At 31.6% G+C, this 18,115-nt stretch overlaps 1 protein-coding gene across 4 annotated transcripts in view; it reads left to right on the forward strand.

Annotated features, from left to right (window-relative positions):
• The window catches only part of LOC124538044 (protein goliath), a 93,183-nt gene that overhangs the window by 39,441 nt on the left and 35,627 nt on the right, over window positions 1-18,115 (forward strand). For all 4 annotated transcript variants that reach the window (XM_047115053.1, XM_047115056.1, XM_047115054.1 and 1 more), the window contains exon 2: window positions 5,049-5,688. In XM_047115053.1, coding sequence (XP_046971009.1) covers window positions 5,485-5,688 — 204 coding nt within the window. In that variant the 5' untranslated portion in view covers window positions 5,049-5,484. The remainder of the gene's footprint in view (window positions 1-5,048; window positions 5,689-18,115) is intronic.

The following is an 18,115-nucleotide window of genomic DNA, read 5'->3' on the forward strand; positions in this document are numbered from 1 at the left end:
TTATGCTAAAGTCAAACTTTGCAAACGTCTCGTCTATCTATATGTACTAACTGGCATAACTATAATAATAATAATAACAATCGGCTGTACGGTATAGATAAAGAGGTTATTGTTTGGCAGCACCATCTATCGGCGAAATACAAAAAAGTGGAAATGATAAAAACCCCCTACATATACATTTGTGGCAACTTCCATAGTGATCTGTCGAATGTGTCAAAGATTATTAATAACATATGTAGTATATATATTACATGGTGATATGATATATACTCACTATATATTCTATCAAACAGCAATATTTAGTGTTTTTGTGTTCCGGTTTGAAGTAAGCCAGTGTAAATACAGGCTCAAGAGATATACAATTTTTGTTACCAAGGTTGGTGTAAGGTCTTATTATTATTTCTTAGTGTCGATGTCTAGTGTCGTTTCTAGTGGTAATTTGTTAGACCACCTATCTATATTATAAATAATAGTCGCCCTCTATTCAATCAAAAAGTAAATAATTTTATTTGTGCTCCATTTTAATCGTAAGTTTTTATTTTCTATTATATATTTTTTGTTTAAATAATGTTTAATTTATATTTTCAATAATATGCACGTTGGGACTACCTGTAAATATTAGAATTTTTAGTTTGATAATTTTGAAATGTAATTAATTTTTCATGTGATATTGTATTTACTGTTGCTTGTCCTATTAAAAATAAAATAAATATGGTATAAAAAAACAGATAAGCCGACATCCATTTTATACATTTGACAGGTTTAGTATTGGTAAAAAAAAAATGAATTAATAATAGATAATGTTAAATAAAACGATTGTACAATTTGTGTAAATATGTATATTTTTTCAATAGTGTCTTATCAAAACGTTTCAGATTTCATTTGTTTTCTTTATCATTCGTGATAAGAAAATTAAAAATGTATTTAGACATAATAAACAAGGTCCCATGTCATAAATTAAAACTGTAATTATTATTATCTAATCAATGTACTCATCATTCATCGATCGGATTAATTTATAACAATGAATACGTTCGTTTCAATTATAAATTATAATATAATATTAAGTATCTACCCCTCTGGATGTTTTTTACCGCTCTCCAAAATTAATTGTTAGATAAAGCGTAACAATTAATAAATTGCTATCAAGAATCTCCTCCTGTACATCTACGGCAGGAGATCTCCAAAATAAGTCCACAAACAATCTTTAATGTGCTATCGTCCCAAAATCACGGAACCGTAAATCGCCATACTCTATTAATATATAAAATATTTTTTTTAAACATAGTTGTCTTTACCGTATAAGAAAGTATTATTGAAGTGTTTAAATGTTATTACGGCTGAATATGTTTACATCATTGATTGAACTGGGGGCTAAAAATGTAACCGACTTAAAAAAAAGAGTTGTCTATTTCCATGACATTCGTTTTTCAAATTTTATTCAAAAAACATTTAAATGAACAATACGAAGTAATCTACGAAGGTCGCAATAATTTTGGTGACATTTTTTTTTTTAATTCACGATTCGTGACTTTTCGCAAACTTTACAAGATCGTGATGTCTTATATTTTTCAAACATGTAGCAACCGAATTACGACATATTATATTGTATACGTAACTTCACTTCGAAACTTTATTTTCTAATTGCAATTTAATTATACAGATGCATCACTATGTTTACATATAAAATTATATTGTAAGTGTGTTCGCAAATCTTGTAAAAGGGTTTTAGAGTTTGTGCTGAATATATTTTTGTGGCTATTTACTTACTTTTACTTTTCAAATTGGTAGATGGTAAATAGAACAACTGATAATATAAGAATATATGATAAGTTGGTTGTATTTATACAGACCAACATAATATACAAAGCTTTACTAACAAGAAGTAACTTGATGGTTCTTACCGGACTGATAGATAGTGTTGTTATGCCATTCGGATATACACTCTATTCCAACAAAAAGAGGAGAAACGCTCAATAAACAATATTTGAAGGCAAATTTACATCATTGATCGAGAGCTAGATAAATCTGTGATATTCGAAAATGGCGTTTTTAACGAAGTTTAATTAGTGTGGATATAAGCAGTTACATTTAATAGTATTAACTAATCTTAATTCTTACTTAGTAGTTCACGGTATAGCTTAGTTATTAGAGAATCACATGAAACATTTAATTGTATGGTTTGTTTATCTTTATTCCTATTTCCATTTAAGTATACTTTATATAGATATTTAATAGTATATTTGTCTAAATATTTAAATAAAATATTTATTTACGAAGTAAGGAAATTTTAAATATTTATCGACTTATTAACAATAGCTCTAACTAATTCGTTTGTTTATCGAGGAATGCTCGATATGTTTCGGAATTACTCGGCTCTTATCATTACGTCACTGACTTCGATCGACGATCCGGATTATTATTAATAATATTTAAACACTCACGATTCATTGGTAACATTAAGTCTTCATTTGAAGGAAAGAGTAACAATTCAGACGTTTTTGTGTCAGGTCACACGGGTTCCTTGGTTAGGGAAATAACGAACATAGCGAGCTTCAAATATATCTGCGCCTATGTATGATATATTTACTTTGCGTTGTGTCTTAATCGAATAAATAGTAACGCACATATGCATAGCACGCACACATATTTGCCGGCTCTATAGTATATGTCTTTGTCGTCGAAATAAATAGCCGTCGTAACCAAAATACATTTCGATAACAAAAGTAATTATATACTCTGGATATAGATCAAGACTATTTCGTTTATGAGCTATATAATTGTTAAAAATAAATCTAAGTTGAAATTTGAAAATCATTCGTTATCGCTAGTCGTAAACGGAGGCGTTATCACAGTTTCATGATTCACAATATTATTAAGAATTTTTATAGAACCGCGGTCGATGGCCGGAAGTCAACGACCTTAGGTTTATTTAGGTATGGACTATACGCATACATATTACGTATGACCTAGTTTTTTTTTTCACATATTTCTTATAGTTTATCTGCCCGTAGATTTTATGGTTTATTTTATTGTGATACTTTAATACATTTTTACGGTGTTCTATTTAAAAAAAAAAATTATCTCTTGCTTGATGGTGAAGGAAATCATCGTGAGGAAACCCCCACGTGGTGAGAGGTGAGAACTTAATGGAATAAGTTCCAAAATCTTCTCTTCAAAAGGAAGAAAAGGCCATTGCACAGCAGTGGAGCATTAACAAACTGTTGCTTTACTTTTTGTATAATTTTTATTGTTTTAAATAACATTATATCCGATATACTGGTGTTATGTAAACACTAATAGAAATGTATAATGTCAAATATATAAGCCTGTGTTCGTCCATCGCTGCACATATGTAGATCCATCCTAAAGCACGCTATCTCCCACAACCATTTAACTTATTTTTATTTACTATTCCTTTATTTACTACAATCACCCCATACATAAAATGTTATATGTAAAGCCGTATACTTCAGAGTTACTTAATTTCGATTGTCATTATTTGTGTACGAGTTAGCGAGATTATCTTAATAGTATTTAGCTCATAAACATGCTCATAGTAACTACGTACTGCTTACTACTGATAGATACAACTTACTACTATTATGCTTAATGTCAGCTGTGTTGATTTTGTCGTGTTATAACCAACTTTAAAAAAGGGGGAGGTTCTTAATTTGTCTCTATATCAAGTATGTTCGTGGATTATGTTTTTGTTTATGTAAGAAATTTTAATGATTATTTGTGCGTTCTTGCTCTAATTTCGTCCTAAATCAATTTTGTATCTGGCAAATATAAATAAATAAATAAATAAATAAATAAATATGAGACAACATCACATACATTACTCTGATCTCAATGTAAGTAGCTGAAGCACTTGTGTTATGGAAATCAGAACTAACGACGGTACCACAAACACCCAGACCCAAGACAACATAGAAAACTAATGGTAATCTACATCGACTCTGCCGGGAATCGAACCCGGGACCTCAGAGTGGCGTACCCATGAAAACCGGTGTACACACCACTCGACCATGGAGGTCGTCAAATATAATTAACAAGTATTTAGAATACAGGAGAATATTTGCTGTCCGGTTCCGTTTTATATGTTATGTAATTTATCTTTGTGCTATGTATTGTATATGTATTCATATCATCGAACTTTACCATAAAAAAATCTTTCAAATTTTTAAACCACGCATTATTTTTGTAACCTTTATTTATTTGCAAATGAATGTTTAGAAAACAAATGAAAGATGTGTATGTTCTTTGAAGAGGCTGACGCTTATGACGCCTAGTCTTTGGCAACGACCGTAATTTGGCTTTGGGAACGGTTAAAAGTACAAAACGTAGTTATCGGTATAATAAAGTTCGGTATCGATTTTGTTATGATTGAACAAATGCTACCTAGAATGTCTTAGACCCGACACGAGGTTCGAACCTAGGACCAAAATCTGCAGCTTGTTAAGCTAAACCAACAACGCAGTCGTTCTATAGAGATGCGGAGTTCCCGGTTGAAAACTTCAGTGACTTTATTTTAAGCTATTGGATTTGTCTATTAAAACCGATGCTAGTTTATTAAATGTATTTAATTTGATGAATTTAGAATTCTTAGTGGCGTAGGGTGTTAAGGGAAAGTGTCATCGTAAGAAGTTTAGCATTTTAAGAATTTTAACATTTTAGTGTATGTATCAGATAAATACAAGTGTGTGCTTATCAAATAGAGTTATTCGACATAGAGTTGTTCGAGTATAAATAAGAAAAAACACAAGAGTATATTAAGCAAAGAAGTAGTCTGGTAATGTCCTTCTGCATTTTTTAGAGATTATTCCACTATGCACCAAAGCCGGTGGAGCGTCATACACCAATGATCTGCTTCGTTGTGGAATACGAATTGAAACACTATATAATGATTAGGGATAATCGGTTTATTTTTAATTTGAAAAAAGAATCTCGTATTAGTCTCGTATTAATATATTTATATTTTATAATAATTTATTGTGTTACTAATGATTATGCAATTAATATAATGTCCGTTTTCTTTGTTTCAGTTACCGGCAGCAGCAAAGTACCTCACTGGGTATGGAGCGGCAGTCGACTTCAAAACTAATGATCTGATAATATAGCGAAGATAAATGCGGGAGGCTGCGTCGCATATGATATTATGACGATAACTCTCGCATACACAATATAACAATTAAAACAAGCTGGAGTCATCAAAAATTGTATTTTTGTTGCGAGCCGGTTTTGTTCATATTTCGCGTGTGATAACGATAACACGTCACGTTCTTAACTAAATCCGTTGCGTCTGTTTTCGTTAAACGATAGCGAAAGATAAAGTTGCTTTCGTTTTAGTTTCATACGGTAAAGGATCACGTACGAACGACGACGTGCGCGCTTATCGGAGTACATCGCCGGAGTGACTACAAGTGTAGTGTTTTTTTTTTTTAAATTTCAAATTTCGAATGTGCGATTTTGTTTATTAAAATGCGCGTAGGAGATTTCTGGTCAAGACTGGCAACACTCGGCTGGTTTGTCAGCATCGTGGGATGTCACACGCCGGGCAGTGAGCTCGAGTCTGTCAGATATGGACCGACTGACGACAGATTTGGAGGCGATATATACACAGTCGCTAAAATTAATATTACTTACGAGGACGAACATGGAGAGCTGTACACAGACACATCAGAGGTGAGAATTAAAATATATTTTCGATATATTTAGCCTACTGTACAATTTGAAAGCAGCAAGTGTTGCTATAGCATAATTAGTTAGATCATTTACAATGCGGTAAATTATACAAATCTTAAATTATTTAATCTTATTGAATTTATTTATGTGTATAAGAATGCATCTAGAATAAACAGTATATGCATTACGATGAAAATTATAATTTCATAATATTTAAATTAGTATCTTCATCTATAAAATTGAAACAAAAAAAATCGATTTTTTTTAAATTTGAAAGACAAGACAAAGTACAGTCAACGGCAACAAATTTGAATGAAAAAAAAATTCAATCAAACATTTGAATCAACGTTACATAATTATATAATCGTTGCACTAAAGGTCGGCCCTAAAGTTTTACTACGTAAGTGGTAGTATTTCTATCAAACAAGTTGCATTTATAAAATTATCTATCGTCCGATCTAGTAATAATTACAAGTCATATAATTTATTAGTCAAACTTTGTCACAATATAAACAAAGTTTGTGTAATACATAAGTCCATTGTTGAAAGAATGACTCAAGCTGTTACAAATCACTAATCAAATACATGTGAAATTCACTATATCTATATTAATATTAAAAATGTGAAAGTAACTCTCTGTTTACCAATTACTCTTGAACGGTCAAATTACTGAAACGAATTTGATCAAATTTAGTTCGAACAAGCTTGTACCCCAAGGAACGGTTGTATGCGTAATATCTATTACGAACCTCAACCTTAATATAATTAAGTCTTTCGAAGGTCATTTATATTTAAAATAGTTATTTATTGATGTTACTATAAGGACGTAGTTTACAAAATGATCCGTTTTCGACCGGGAATATCAGTAATCAGTACGAATGTACATCCCTACTCTAATCCATCTGTATGTCACTTGTAGCGAACACTTTCAAATGTATTAGTAAAAGTAAATAATTAAAAAAAAACTTCTAAGCGACACCAAATATACGAACAATACGTCTTTGAAGAATCGATAGAAATATAGATGTGACATAGATTATATTAAAAACAGAGAAACTTTTCTGTCCAAAAAAATATACAGTACGATTCTGTCAAATTTCATTTCGGATCTCACTCGTGAAATGTTGTCAATCGATTTATCGTGATACGCTATTTTGATACGTGTTAGATTATTATAGTCAATATCGCATTTTGAAATTTCACGCACGTGTTCTGCGGTGAGTTTCGAGTTTTCTATTACAGAATCGCTCAACAGATGACGTAAGACTTTATCTATATGTATAACGTATACTTTATCTACTTCTGTGTCTGTTTGCAAGAATAATATTTTGTCGGGGTGAAATGTATAAAGTTGGATTAGTGATTAAGATTCATCAATCCTTGCTTAGTAGGTACATTTATTAATAATACGACATTGTCTTCAAATTTCTGATCCCTATTTTTTATGTCAGCTGCTTCCAAGTTAATGGAAATATTTTATTTACGTATTTCTTCTAAACAGTATTAATTCAAATTAATATTTATTCTATAATCATGTCACTAACAAATTAGTCGTTTAAAGAGGTTTTTGTTTAAGGTTATTACATAACTTAGTGTATTGGATTAGAGACTCTTCAATTGAGGCGGGAAAAGGCATCTAAGTAGGTAGGCCCATGGTGAGGCCAGACTATTCAGACTTCCTGACTGTACTGGCTGTATTCACGTTTGAACGCCACCACTATTTACCATCAGATGGCGTGGAGTCGTCCGCCTACCCGGAAAGTATTTAAAAAAAAAGTAAACATCCACATGGAATATCTTGGCCAATTAATAGAAAACCACATTGAATATATAATACTGAAAAAGATAACAACCAGTTTCACGACCTTGATGAATGGGAAATTAGCCGAACTTATCATATACCACGTATGTAGGTTTTGAGTGTATATGGAGAATTAACAATTTAAAACACATATAAAGTCTTAGATAAAACGACAATGTACTTTATTTAAATATAATAATAAAAGGTCGTATGTGCGACTTCAATTACATTACAATGTATTAAAGTCTAAAATTATCATTTTTTGGTAGGTTTAGTGGCGGTGGGGCTCTGTGCCGGTCTGTGTAGGTTCCTCTCATTAAACCCGGGAATCCCCCCTAGGTGTTGGATGCCCTGACATGGCAGGGCGTCAGGTCTTGGTAAATAACAATGGTAAACAAAAGGTGAGGTTACAATAAAATAAGCTAAAAATAATTTACACATTGTTCTATATAAATAAGTGCTTAATTATTTATAATAATTGTTACATTTTTCTGGTCGTATTAAACTAAAATATTTATTAAAATACTTCGAATATATATATAATTACTATTAATAGCACAATGTGTTATAACGCTAACAATTAACACATTTTTCTTTCTTTCAACTTTCTCTCGTTTCGTTCAAATTGTTAATTGAAACATTGTTGTAACATAAGACAGACTGCTTCGGTTTTTAATTTTTTTTTTTTCTTTAATATACGAATATCAGAAATTAATAGCCAAAACAAATGTGATACATAAAAGTCCATTACAAATAATGTTATACTTATCTACAAATAGTATAAGTGGGAAAATATGTTTGTCTGTCTGTTAAGCTTTTACTGAAACGAATTTGATGTTATTTAGTTTAAGCGGGAATCAAACCCAAGGAAAGACTAGATAGATCACTATTTTATACCTAACACTAGATGACAAGACAAACTACGGGCAACAACTAGTAATAACAAATAACATGTTTATTTGTTAGTTACAGGAACTTGTATTGGTTTTTGACTTATGATTTTAGTTTACCAACCAAGCAACTGTTTTTATTATTAAGATTCGATACAGGAAAACTTTTCTCTTAAGAGTTAATTAATAACAATATAATTGAAACGGACAGATAAGTGCTGAGTACTATGTGTGATTTCTAAATTAGTAAAACAGGTTTTGTAATAACATTTCTGGTATAGATATATATACATGATGATAATTATTATTATCTAACGTTAATTATGGTAAATTGGTGATTCAATAAAGCATACAAGGTTATACCTAATTCGAAATACTATGACCGGTTTTAATGTTATACCTTAACAAAATTTACGAAGAAAACAGTTTAAATCTACTTTGGAAACGTTTCAATATAATTACGTACTTGTTGTAGTTGCATTATTTACCAAGGGGTTAAGTAAATAAGGGGTAAGGTATCATATTTAACAGCGCCCAGTTTATTTAACGAATCTTTTTTGCACATTGCATCTTTATTTACGAAGCGTTTTTGAGTGGAACGCTTTTAAATAATGTATCTTTTTATCAGTGAAAACATTTTTTAGATTTGAATCATTAGCTACATAGATATACAAACAAGCAAATTTTACGTCTTTATATTATTAGTATAAATTAAGAATAATTATTCTTAAGTATGAAAGTAATGACTACCTCCGTGGTCGAGTAGTGTTTACATCGGTTTTCATGGGTACGCCACTCCGAGGTCCCGGGTTAGATTCCCGGCCGAGTCGTTGTAGAAAATTCATTAGTTTTCTATGTTGTCTTGGGTCTGTGTGTTTGTGGTAACGTCGTTACTTCTGAGTTTCCATAACACAAGTGCTTTAGCTACTTACATCGGGATCAGAGTAATGTATGTGATGTTGTCCAATATTTATTATTATAAAGTAATAAACAACAACTATAAATATATAAAATAAATATATATGTAAAGAATTTTGTTTACCAAAATTTTCGATATCTCGTTTCGAAGTCAACGATCCTCTTGTGCGACTTTGGCGTTCTTCCAACCGCGTAAGCGAGCAACTATGGCAATCTTTAATAACAATAAAACAACTTAAAACTACAAACTAACTGACAATTTCATATTATTTAATACCCCTCCCTCGTCAGATAATCCTGGCTGATTTTAAACAAAATCGCGCGTCGTGGCACTGTCAAACTGTCAGGCTAGAGGGATAAACAATTAAAAAGGTATTTTCAAAGAGGTTCTAATGTTTTACCACATAAAAACTTTTTAAACTAATACTAACAATGATGTCCTACCAGCTGACTCTAGTACCTCACGGCGGCCATTCTCAAGTGAAACTAGATAATTGTGCGTGACCAAACACAAGTGCATTATTCATAATCTCACTCCGATGAACTATAATGATGGCAAGGCGCAGATCTGCTTTAAGACGCAGGACTACGAGTAAAAACTCAAAGACGAGCCTTTTGCATACATTGCCAACTTTCTAATCAAATAAATATTTATTCGCTGACCCACAGAACGGAGGGCTTTGGAAACTACTACCTTATAAGCTAGACACCAGACTAATGAGGCAATTTTAAATCGGAATAGTAATACACTGAATACTAATAGAAGTAGCTATAGTACACATTCGGATGTTTGTAAATGATTAGTATATACAACAACCATATGTCTGTTAGTGATAGTTGATAGTGGTCATTTTAATTTGACAGTTTTATACGATATCATGGGAAGGCTCTCTTAATGTAAACAATAATTCGAAAAATTAAAAATATTGCTAAGGGGCAGAATACTAAGTTCATTGTGTCAATGATTACACTACCTTTAATCATCAATTAAACCAATACTAAGTAAATAAAATAAGATGTCGATTTAGCGTTAGTTAAATGAATGAAAAGGTGATAAGTGCCAGAAGTATCTGCAAAAAAATTCACATCTTATATATAAATAGCGTAAGCCGATTTTTGTCCCAGTGATTATAGGACGATAAGCTTGAAAATAACAAATCGATTATAGTCTTATTTCGAAGAGCTTCATCCAAAGATGTGTAGAAAAATAAAGAGGATTCTTGAATGCAGTTTATTAAATTGTTATAATTTAATAAATAATTAATTTTAGGACGGAAAAAAAAGCTTTTGGCCTCAGAGAGCGGCGCCATGGCTGTTAAAAAAAAACAAATGAAAATCGTGTCAACAGATGTCATCACTTTATAATTACATCAAATCAAAACAAAGCCTTATCATAGGTTTCGAAATTTATAAAAATCTGTTGAATGAACGTGAATATTCGCGTGCGATCCACTCTTTTAATAAGGATTAAACTTAATTGACCCACAATCCTTGACATTCAAGTTATTTTTTTCTTAAATCTCGTAAAACTTATTTTTGATTGATTGACAGTTTTATGAATGATAATTTAATAACCGGAATCCGGAATGTTAAATGATAAACATAATTAACTGGAGTTAGTTATTTAGCTTTACAATATGAAATTGAGAACGAATTAATGATATTGTTATTGGTGTTTACTATAATCGTCTATAGTGAAGTAAGGTGGGCTCGCCTAGCAGGTTTCTCCTTCCGATTATACGTACTGCGCCTGTTCTCCACTTCAAGTTTATTGACCCCTGTATCAGAATCAAATCACTGGCTACATGAAACTTGGAGAGTTGTCCCAAACAGACAGAACTTCAAAATTGATTAATTTTGTCGATTGCTTAAACAAATTAGTTTATTTAAATATATGGATAGGTCGCACTACAATATGACTAAAACAAACGGCCCGACTTTGTTATCTTGGTAGTACGACACAACTTCGATGTAGCATCGGCAAAATTCGTAAAACCGATCACATCCGAATTAAGTACGCTATGTACTTAATTCGGATGTGATCGTACCCAAATTATCAATATTTATTTCTTACTAGCTGTGCCCGCGGCCATGTACGCGTTTTAATTTAACAAAAGAAATATATTCTAGCCTAAGTTACTCCTTATTATATCAGTTATCTGCCAGTGAAAGTCCCGTCAAAATCAGACAGGCAGACAAAAATTGTAAAAAAAACATATGCCTTGAATAAAAAAGGGCTATCTTAATATTACAAACAGACACTCCAATTTTATTATATGTATAGATGTGAATATGATCTTTACGCAAACGTAATAACTTGTAATATCATATGACCTAATATATTCGTCAATTTGACACGCTGATTTACGAATTTTCGTGAAGATATCAGTACAATATTGTCATCGGACATGACTACCACCGTGCCTTAAAGGCTTTAATTTTAAAAGTCAGACAAGAGAACCGGTAGCCGCAGCTACCAATTACCTTTTGCAGCAATGGGGTCGTATCAGACAGACTATGGGAGAGTCCGGAAAAACCACTTTCTTTGTACAACAATGCATAACGCACAGATTAAAAATATATGTATACAAATTCAAGCATTATTTACTTCATTAATGCAGTGACAGGCGGTTATTTAAAAATGGAATGCCTATGACGTCAGTCGTATACGCCCTTTACATAAAAACGATAATCCATTTTTAGATGTGAATGTTAAACATATTTCATTGTTTAGTTTAGGCCCTTTTCACACAGCGCGATGGAATAAAAGCCATCGAGTTATTTGTTTTTGCTTCACGTGTAATTTGGAACAAGTATGGGATTTTTAACGATTTATGACCTTTTGCAAATAATTTTGATTTTAATGACGACATAAACTAGTCTATATTTATTCGTTTTATTAAATACTAGCCCCGACTTCGCACTTCGACTTTATTGAAGATCTTTTTGAGATGTACAGATAATACCTACTGTAGTACATTCTATCTATTAAAAAAAAACGCATCAAAATCCGTTGTGTAATATTAAAGATCTAAGCATACATAGGGACAGACAGCGGTAAGCGACTTTGTTTTTTACTGTGTAATGATATAAAAACTTTTTTGTCGTAAATGTTTTTGCTCGTGTAGGTACGTAGCATAGGCGTACGCAGTCGCTATCGGTTATTAACGCTTTGGTCATTAGTGTACTACTTTCGTTTTTTTAATCGCATTATATGTCAATAAATAATCTAGAAAATACAATGAAAGTTTATTGAGGTCAAGTTATTAAAAATATATAAAATTATTTATTACATTTTTTGAGTGTACGACACAGGAAATAGATAATTTATAAGAGCATATAATCGTACTTCTAACAAAAACTCCTAGTAGTTTTTGTTAGAAGTAAGAAAAAGTAGCTTAGCATAAGATGGAAGGGGCTTTTTATTCTCATGTCACAAATTGAAAAGAATAAAAAGTGTATGCACTTTTTATTCAACGCACGCGATTTATAGTAAAATGTGAAACATCGTCTAGAAGGGAATCTTATTGAAAAAAAAAAACGTTTTGTAACGTTTAGTTGAAGTTTTTTGTTTTTATTTTTTATTCTCTGACTACTTCTATTTTATACAATAAAGTAAAGACAATGCACCTCACCACTGTCTTGCCAAAACAAACAGTATACATATTTCTAAGCAATATCATTAATAAAATTCAATTATTTTTTATGATATTGATTTTTCCCCATTTTTTTTTACTATATTTGTGAAAATATGTTTATAGTACAAAAACATTTATATTTGATTATTTAAAATATAAATTTAAATATTATGATTTCCTATCTTTTCATCTGACAGAATTTGATATAGCTATATTCATCATACAAAAAAAAGTAAATTCATTATCTATTAAACGGTTATCATGCACAGATTAAATGGAAAATTATTTAAAAGGATTTATCACAATCAATTGCGTATATTTTTCTTCATTTTTGGAAAACATTCTTGACAAAAAAAACGCCTCATTATACATTATTTTTACGTTTGCATTTTCAAACATATTTTTGTTTTATTAATTTGGTGTCTAACTTGGGATATAAGAACGATTTTATATAATGTTACATTATCACAATGTATACTTTTCTGCTGAGCTGAGATGGTCCAGTGGTTAGAACGCGTACATCTTAACCGATGATTGCGGGTTCGAACCCAGGAAAGCACCAATATGTATATGTGCTTAATGTGTTTTCTCACGATGTTTTCCTTCACCGCCACGAGATTAATTTCTCGTGGCGGTGAAGGAAAACATCGTGAGAAAACCTGTATGTGTCTAATTTCATCAAAATCCTGCCACATTTGCATTCCACCAACCCGCATTGGAACAGCGTAGTGGAATATGTTCCAAACCCTCTCCTTAATGGAAGAGGAGGCCTTATCCCAGTAGTGGGAAATTTACAGGCTGTTACTATACTTAGGTATATTAGGATTATAATTATAGGTTCAATGACTATACAATAACATAGAATTATTATTAATAATTAGGTACATTATCACATATCACTTCACACGTGACCTTGCTCAGTCAGAGATCGTAATCAGTGTTCGATTTAATGAATAATTATTTTGTAACAATTACTCATTGTTCCAAACATTCAATTGTTACTGAACATTGAAATTTTAAACAATTGTTATGCTGTATAGCGATAATCTTATACTTTTTTTGTCAGAAAGACGCTTCGCCTTGACACAAACTTCTAAACTAAATGTTGAAATGTACTACCCTCCAATATAATGACAACTTCCATGGTCGAGTGATGTGTACACCGGTTTTCATGGGTACGCCACTCTGAGGTCCCGGGTTCGATTCCCGGATTCCGAGTCGATGTAGATTACCATTAGTTTTCTATATTGTCTTGGGTCTGGGTGTTTGTGGTACCGTCGTTACTTCTGATTTCCATAAAACAAGTGCTTTAGCTACTTACATTGGGATCAGAGTAATGTATGTGATGTTGTCTCATATTTATTTATTATCATGGCGGATAGTTGCCTGGGGTACAATTAAACTTGCACCTAATTAGTATACAAGACCTATTTTATTCAAATTAATTGCCCCTTATAAGTTACAAAAACTGTACTTCTCTTCCTTGAATAGAAGTCTTTTGTGTAGTGCAAAATGTAAACCTTAAAGCACTCGTGAACTTAGCAACGAAATACTTATCGTTGTAGTTCAGTATACAGACAATTGGATTGCTATATCAGGAACGAATTAGTATGTAATGAGGTTTTAATTAAATTTAAAGTTTACTGAAAATCGGCAAGAAACTCCGTAGTAACTTTTTTTAAACAATAAATTATGTACAGTCGGGGTAAGAATAGGTTCGGCACCTTAAGATCTATTCGTGTAAGTATGAGCGATAATTCTCTTTACCGATCGAGAATGACATATTGCATCGCAATGATTTGATGTTTAGATTCAAAATGTACTAAGAGTTTAAGACTTGATAAAGGAATGAATCTGAAAACTGGCGAAGGTTTTCTTACTCTGACTGTACATGTAAGTTAAAAAAAAAAACATCTGTAAATTTCATACATAAGTTCTAAACGATGATTAGAATAAAAGTGTTAGTTTACGTTTTGACTAAGTAAACATCGCACGGAAAAAAAATACTCCGTATAACCCAATTTAAAAACATAAATACCCTTTGAAAGACATATCGGTAAAGTACAACTATCCAACAAATGTCGCCCTAATAATTATAAAATTCTAAGCCAAGTACATAAAAACTTAAATGGAACACTAACATAACCACTTAAGGGCATCGTAACTTGATGTTAATGTTAGGCAATAGTTTAATCCCAGTGAAAGGTGAATAACATACATTATGTCAGTTTGCCCTTCAAGAGAACTACCGCTTAGCTTGATAACTTACGCAATAGATTATGCGAGAAAATTATGAAATTAAAAGATTGACGTGAAAATCTATGTTGTACGTATTAGTTTAAATGTTGTATCAAAATAGTAACACTATTCTTTTCTCCTTGAAAAGTCAGAGATAATTTATGGTTGTCTTCAGATCCAGTATTAGTCCGATTACGATTGGATTCTATTTGAACCTTTTTTTATTTAAACATTCACCACACTATTTGTTATTCGTAGCCTTGAAGACAATTCTACTATCAGCAAAAACAAATCCATTCTAGAACATAGAAAAGTAACAGCTTGTAAAGGTCTTACTGTTGAGATAACGCCTCCTCTCCTCAATAGGAGACTATTTTGAGCTTTTCCCATCATATATATACATATGTCATATTGTGGCATATTTCATCTACATTGCAGATGAGACATGCAAATTATTTTATTATTATACCTGAGTGAGTGTGCGAAAAAAGATCAGCGTTTGTGCGTACTCTACCCAGTAGTGCGATACCCAATGGTTGAGATTGGCTGGCTTTATCCTGTCTATTTAATGGTTGACTTTTGATGTGAGGAAATAAAGAAAATAACAACAATCACCAATTAAGCACACCGTCTCTCGAAGAGAGAGAAATAATGTTCTAATACTCACTGAACCAAAATTATTACATACGTTCAAGTGAATCATAAATATATGCATATATATATATATTTTTTTATAAAATATTATTTTGATCTTGACCGCAATCTAAAGGGTTACGTTAAGACGTGGTCGACGATGGGACGAGTTAACCTATTAAAAGCATATAAGTACCTCAAAGGCGGAAATACAGAAGCCGGCATGGAATTTCAAAACTCGTGCTCTGCGTGATATCAAACTCTTGGCAAAGCGCTCGGTTTGCTGGATGATATCCTGCAGTGCGTCTAGTACTTCGGTTATAGAACTACAAAAGATCAGAGAGCTCTCATACAGTGGGCTTTAATCATTACATATTATAAAATAAAGTTGCTCACCGTTGTCTGCCTCTATGTATGCTTAGATCTTCAAATTAGATAGAGATTCGAGAAGGTTTTTGTATATAATACATGGATAATAGTAAAGAAACAAGAAAAATTCTGTACTATATTTAGTATCAGCATTGCACCCGTGCGAAGCCGGGGTGGGTTGATAGTAATTACTAAAAATTATCTCATACATCAGTATATTACTAATTATTTTATTAAGTACATATCTGTATTTTTTTTTATTAAATTACCTATTTGTTATCTATATGTATCAGATATTATACACAAGATTATTTGAAACAATAATGTTTATGCCGTATAGAAAATTCTTTATCTGTTTTTATCAGTATTGTATTCATTTTTGTGTATACATTTTCGTATCATTAAGTCGGTTTTAATACAAAAATAATTAAAAATTAAACAACTTGATATTGATAATGCACAAGATTTATAAATCGAGACCAACAGCTACTGTTACCGATTCTATTTTGAGTCGAGAACAATTTTAAACTGTACTTTTAATTAACTTTATTGGTCATCGGTTAACTGAGCTGGGCTGCAATTGATAATCTAAATTTAGCCTAAGAAATACCACCCTCGTACGTATTTAAGGTTTGCTTCAAGTTTTATTGATAGTTAATTTTTAGAGAATATATCTTAGTACATTGGCAAAGATAGATAATTTACTTTGACTTGCATTTAGCTTTGTTTTTATATGAATTCATATTAATATTATAAATGCGAAAGTAACTCTGTCTGCCTTTCTGGTTTTCACGCGAAATTTGGTACACAAATAATCTAGAGACTGAGAAAGGACATAGGCTACTTTTTTGGAAACAAAGGCGTAAGATCTTTTCGTATATCAATCATCAACGTAATATTTTAAGTTAGTTTGTAAATATATTCATTTTCTTTGCAAGCAAAGCCGCGGGTAACAGCTAGTATAGGTATAAAAATAAAATTAAGCAAAAGTTATAACATCGTAGCCTCTCATATCATATGAGTACTATAACCAATGAAACATGTAAATATGGTATATTGGCTACTTGGTGGTAGGGCTTTGTGCTAGCCCGTCTGGGTAGATACTACCTACTCATCAGTTATTCTACCGCCAAACAACAGTACTCAGTATTGTTGTGTTCCGGTTTGAAGGGTGAGTGAGCCAGTGTAACTACTGGCACAAGGGACATAACATCTTAGTTCCCAAGGTTGGTGGCACATTGACGATATAAAGAATAGTTAATATTTTTAACAGCGTCATTGTCTATGAGTGATGGTGTCACTTACCATTAGGTGGCCCATATGCTCGTCCGCCAAGCTATACCATAAAAAATATTACTTCGGGATAATAGATATCCCTTTGGGTTATTTTCAACAATAGACGCCCCATTCTGGCGTTTTTAAAAAAGAAATGTATTCTTATAATGTCAGTCCAGTGCAACCATATTAATGTGACGTATTTGCCCAACAATATTAATAATTATTTTAAATAAGAATCAACATTGAATTGAATCTCTGACGTTTTTGTAATAAAAAGTAATTAAATAGAAACTGTAGTGTCATACATGATATAATCGTCTTCTATGCCAAATTTATTTTCGAATTCGTTCAACTATTTGGGCACGATGGCTTGACGCACATCCAAACGTAGAAATATTTACAATTATTCTATTCTTTAGAGAATTTTTCCGATATTTTTCATTGTAATTAAATATGTATAAGTATATCATTTCAAAAGAAGAATTCATTACAAAGAAAATGTTTTCATATTTTTGGTATCAGTTATATTTTGTAACGTTTGCCCTTATTTAATAGCCTCACATAAAAAAAAAAAATTATGACAAGAACAAGTAATCTAATTTAAGTCGTCATGAATAGTCGGTCAAATAAAAACTTATTTCACCTTATTTCGTATAATGCTT

Source organism: Vanessa cardui, chromosome 19 (assembly GCF_905220365.1).
Source record: "Vanessa cardui chromosome 19, ilVanCard2.1, whole genome shotgun sequence".
NCBI lineage: Eukaryota > Metazoa > Arthropoda > Insecta > Lepidoptera > Nymphalidae > Vanessa > Vanessa cardui.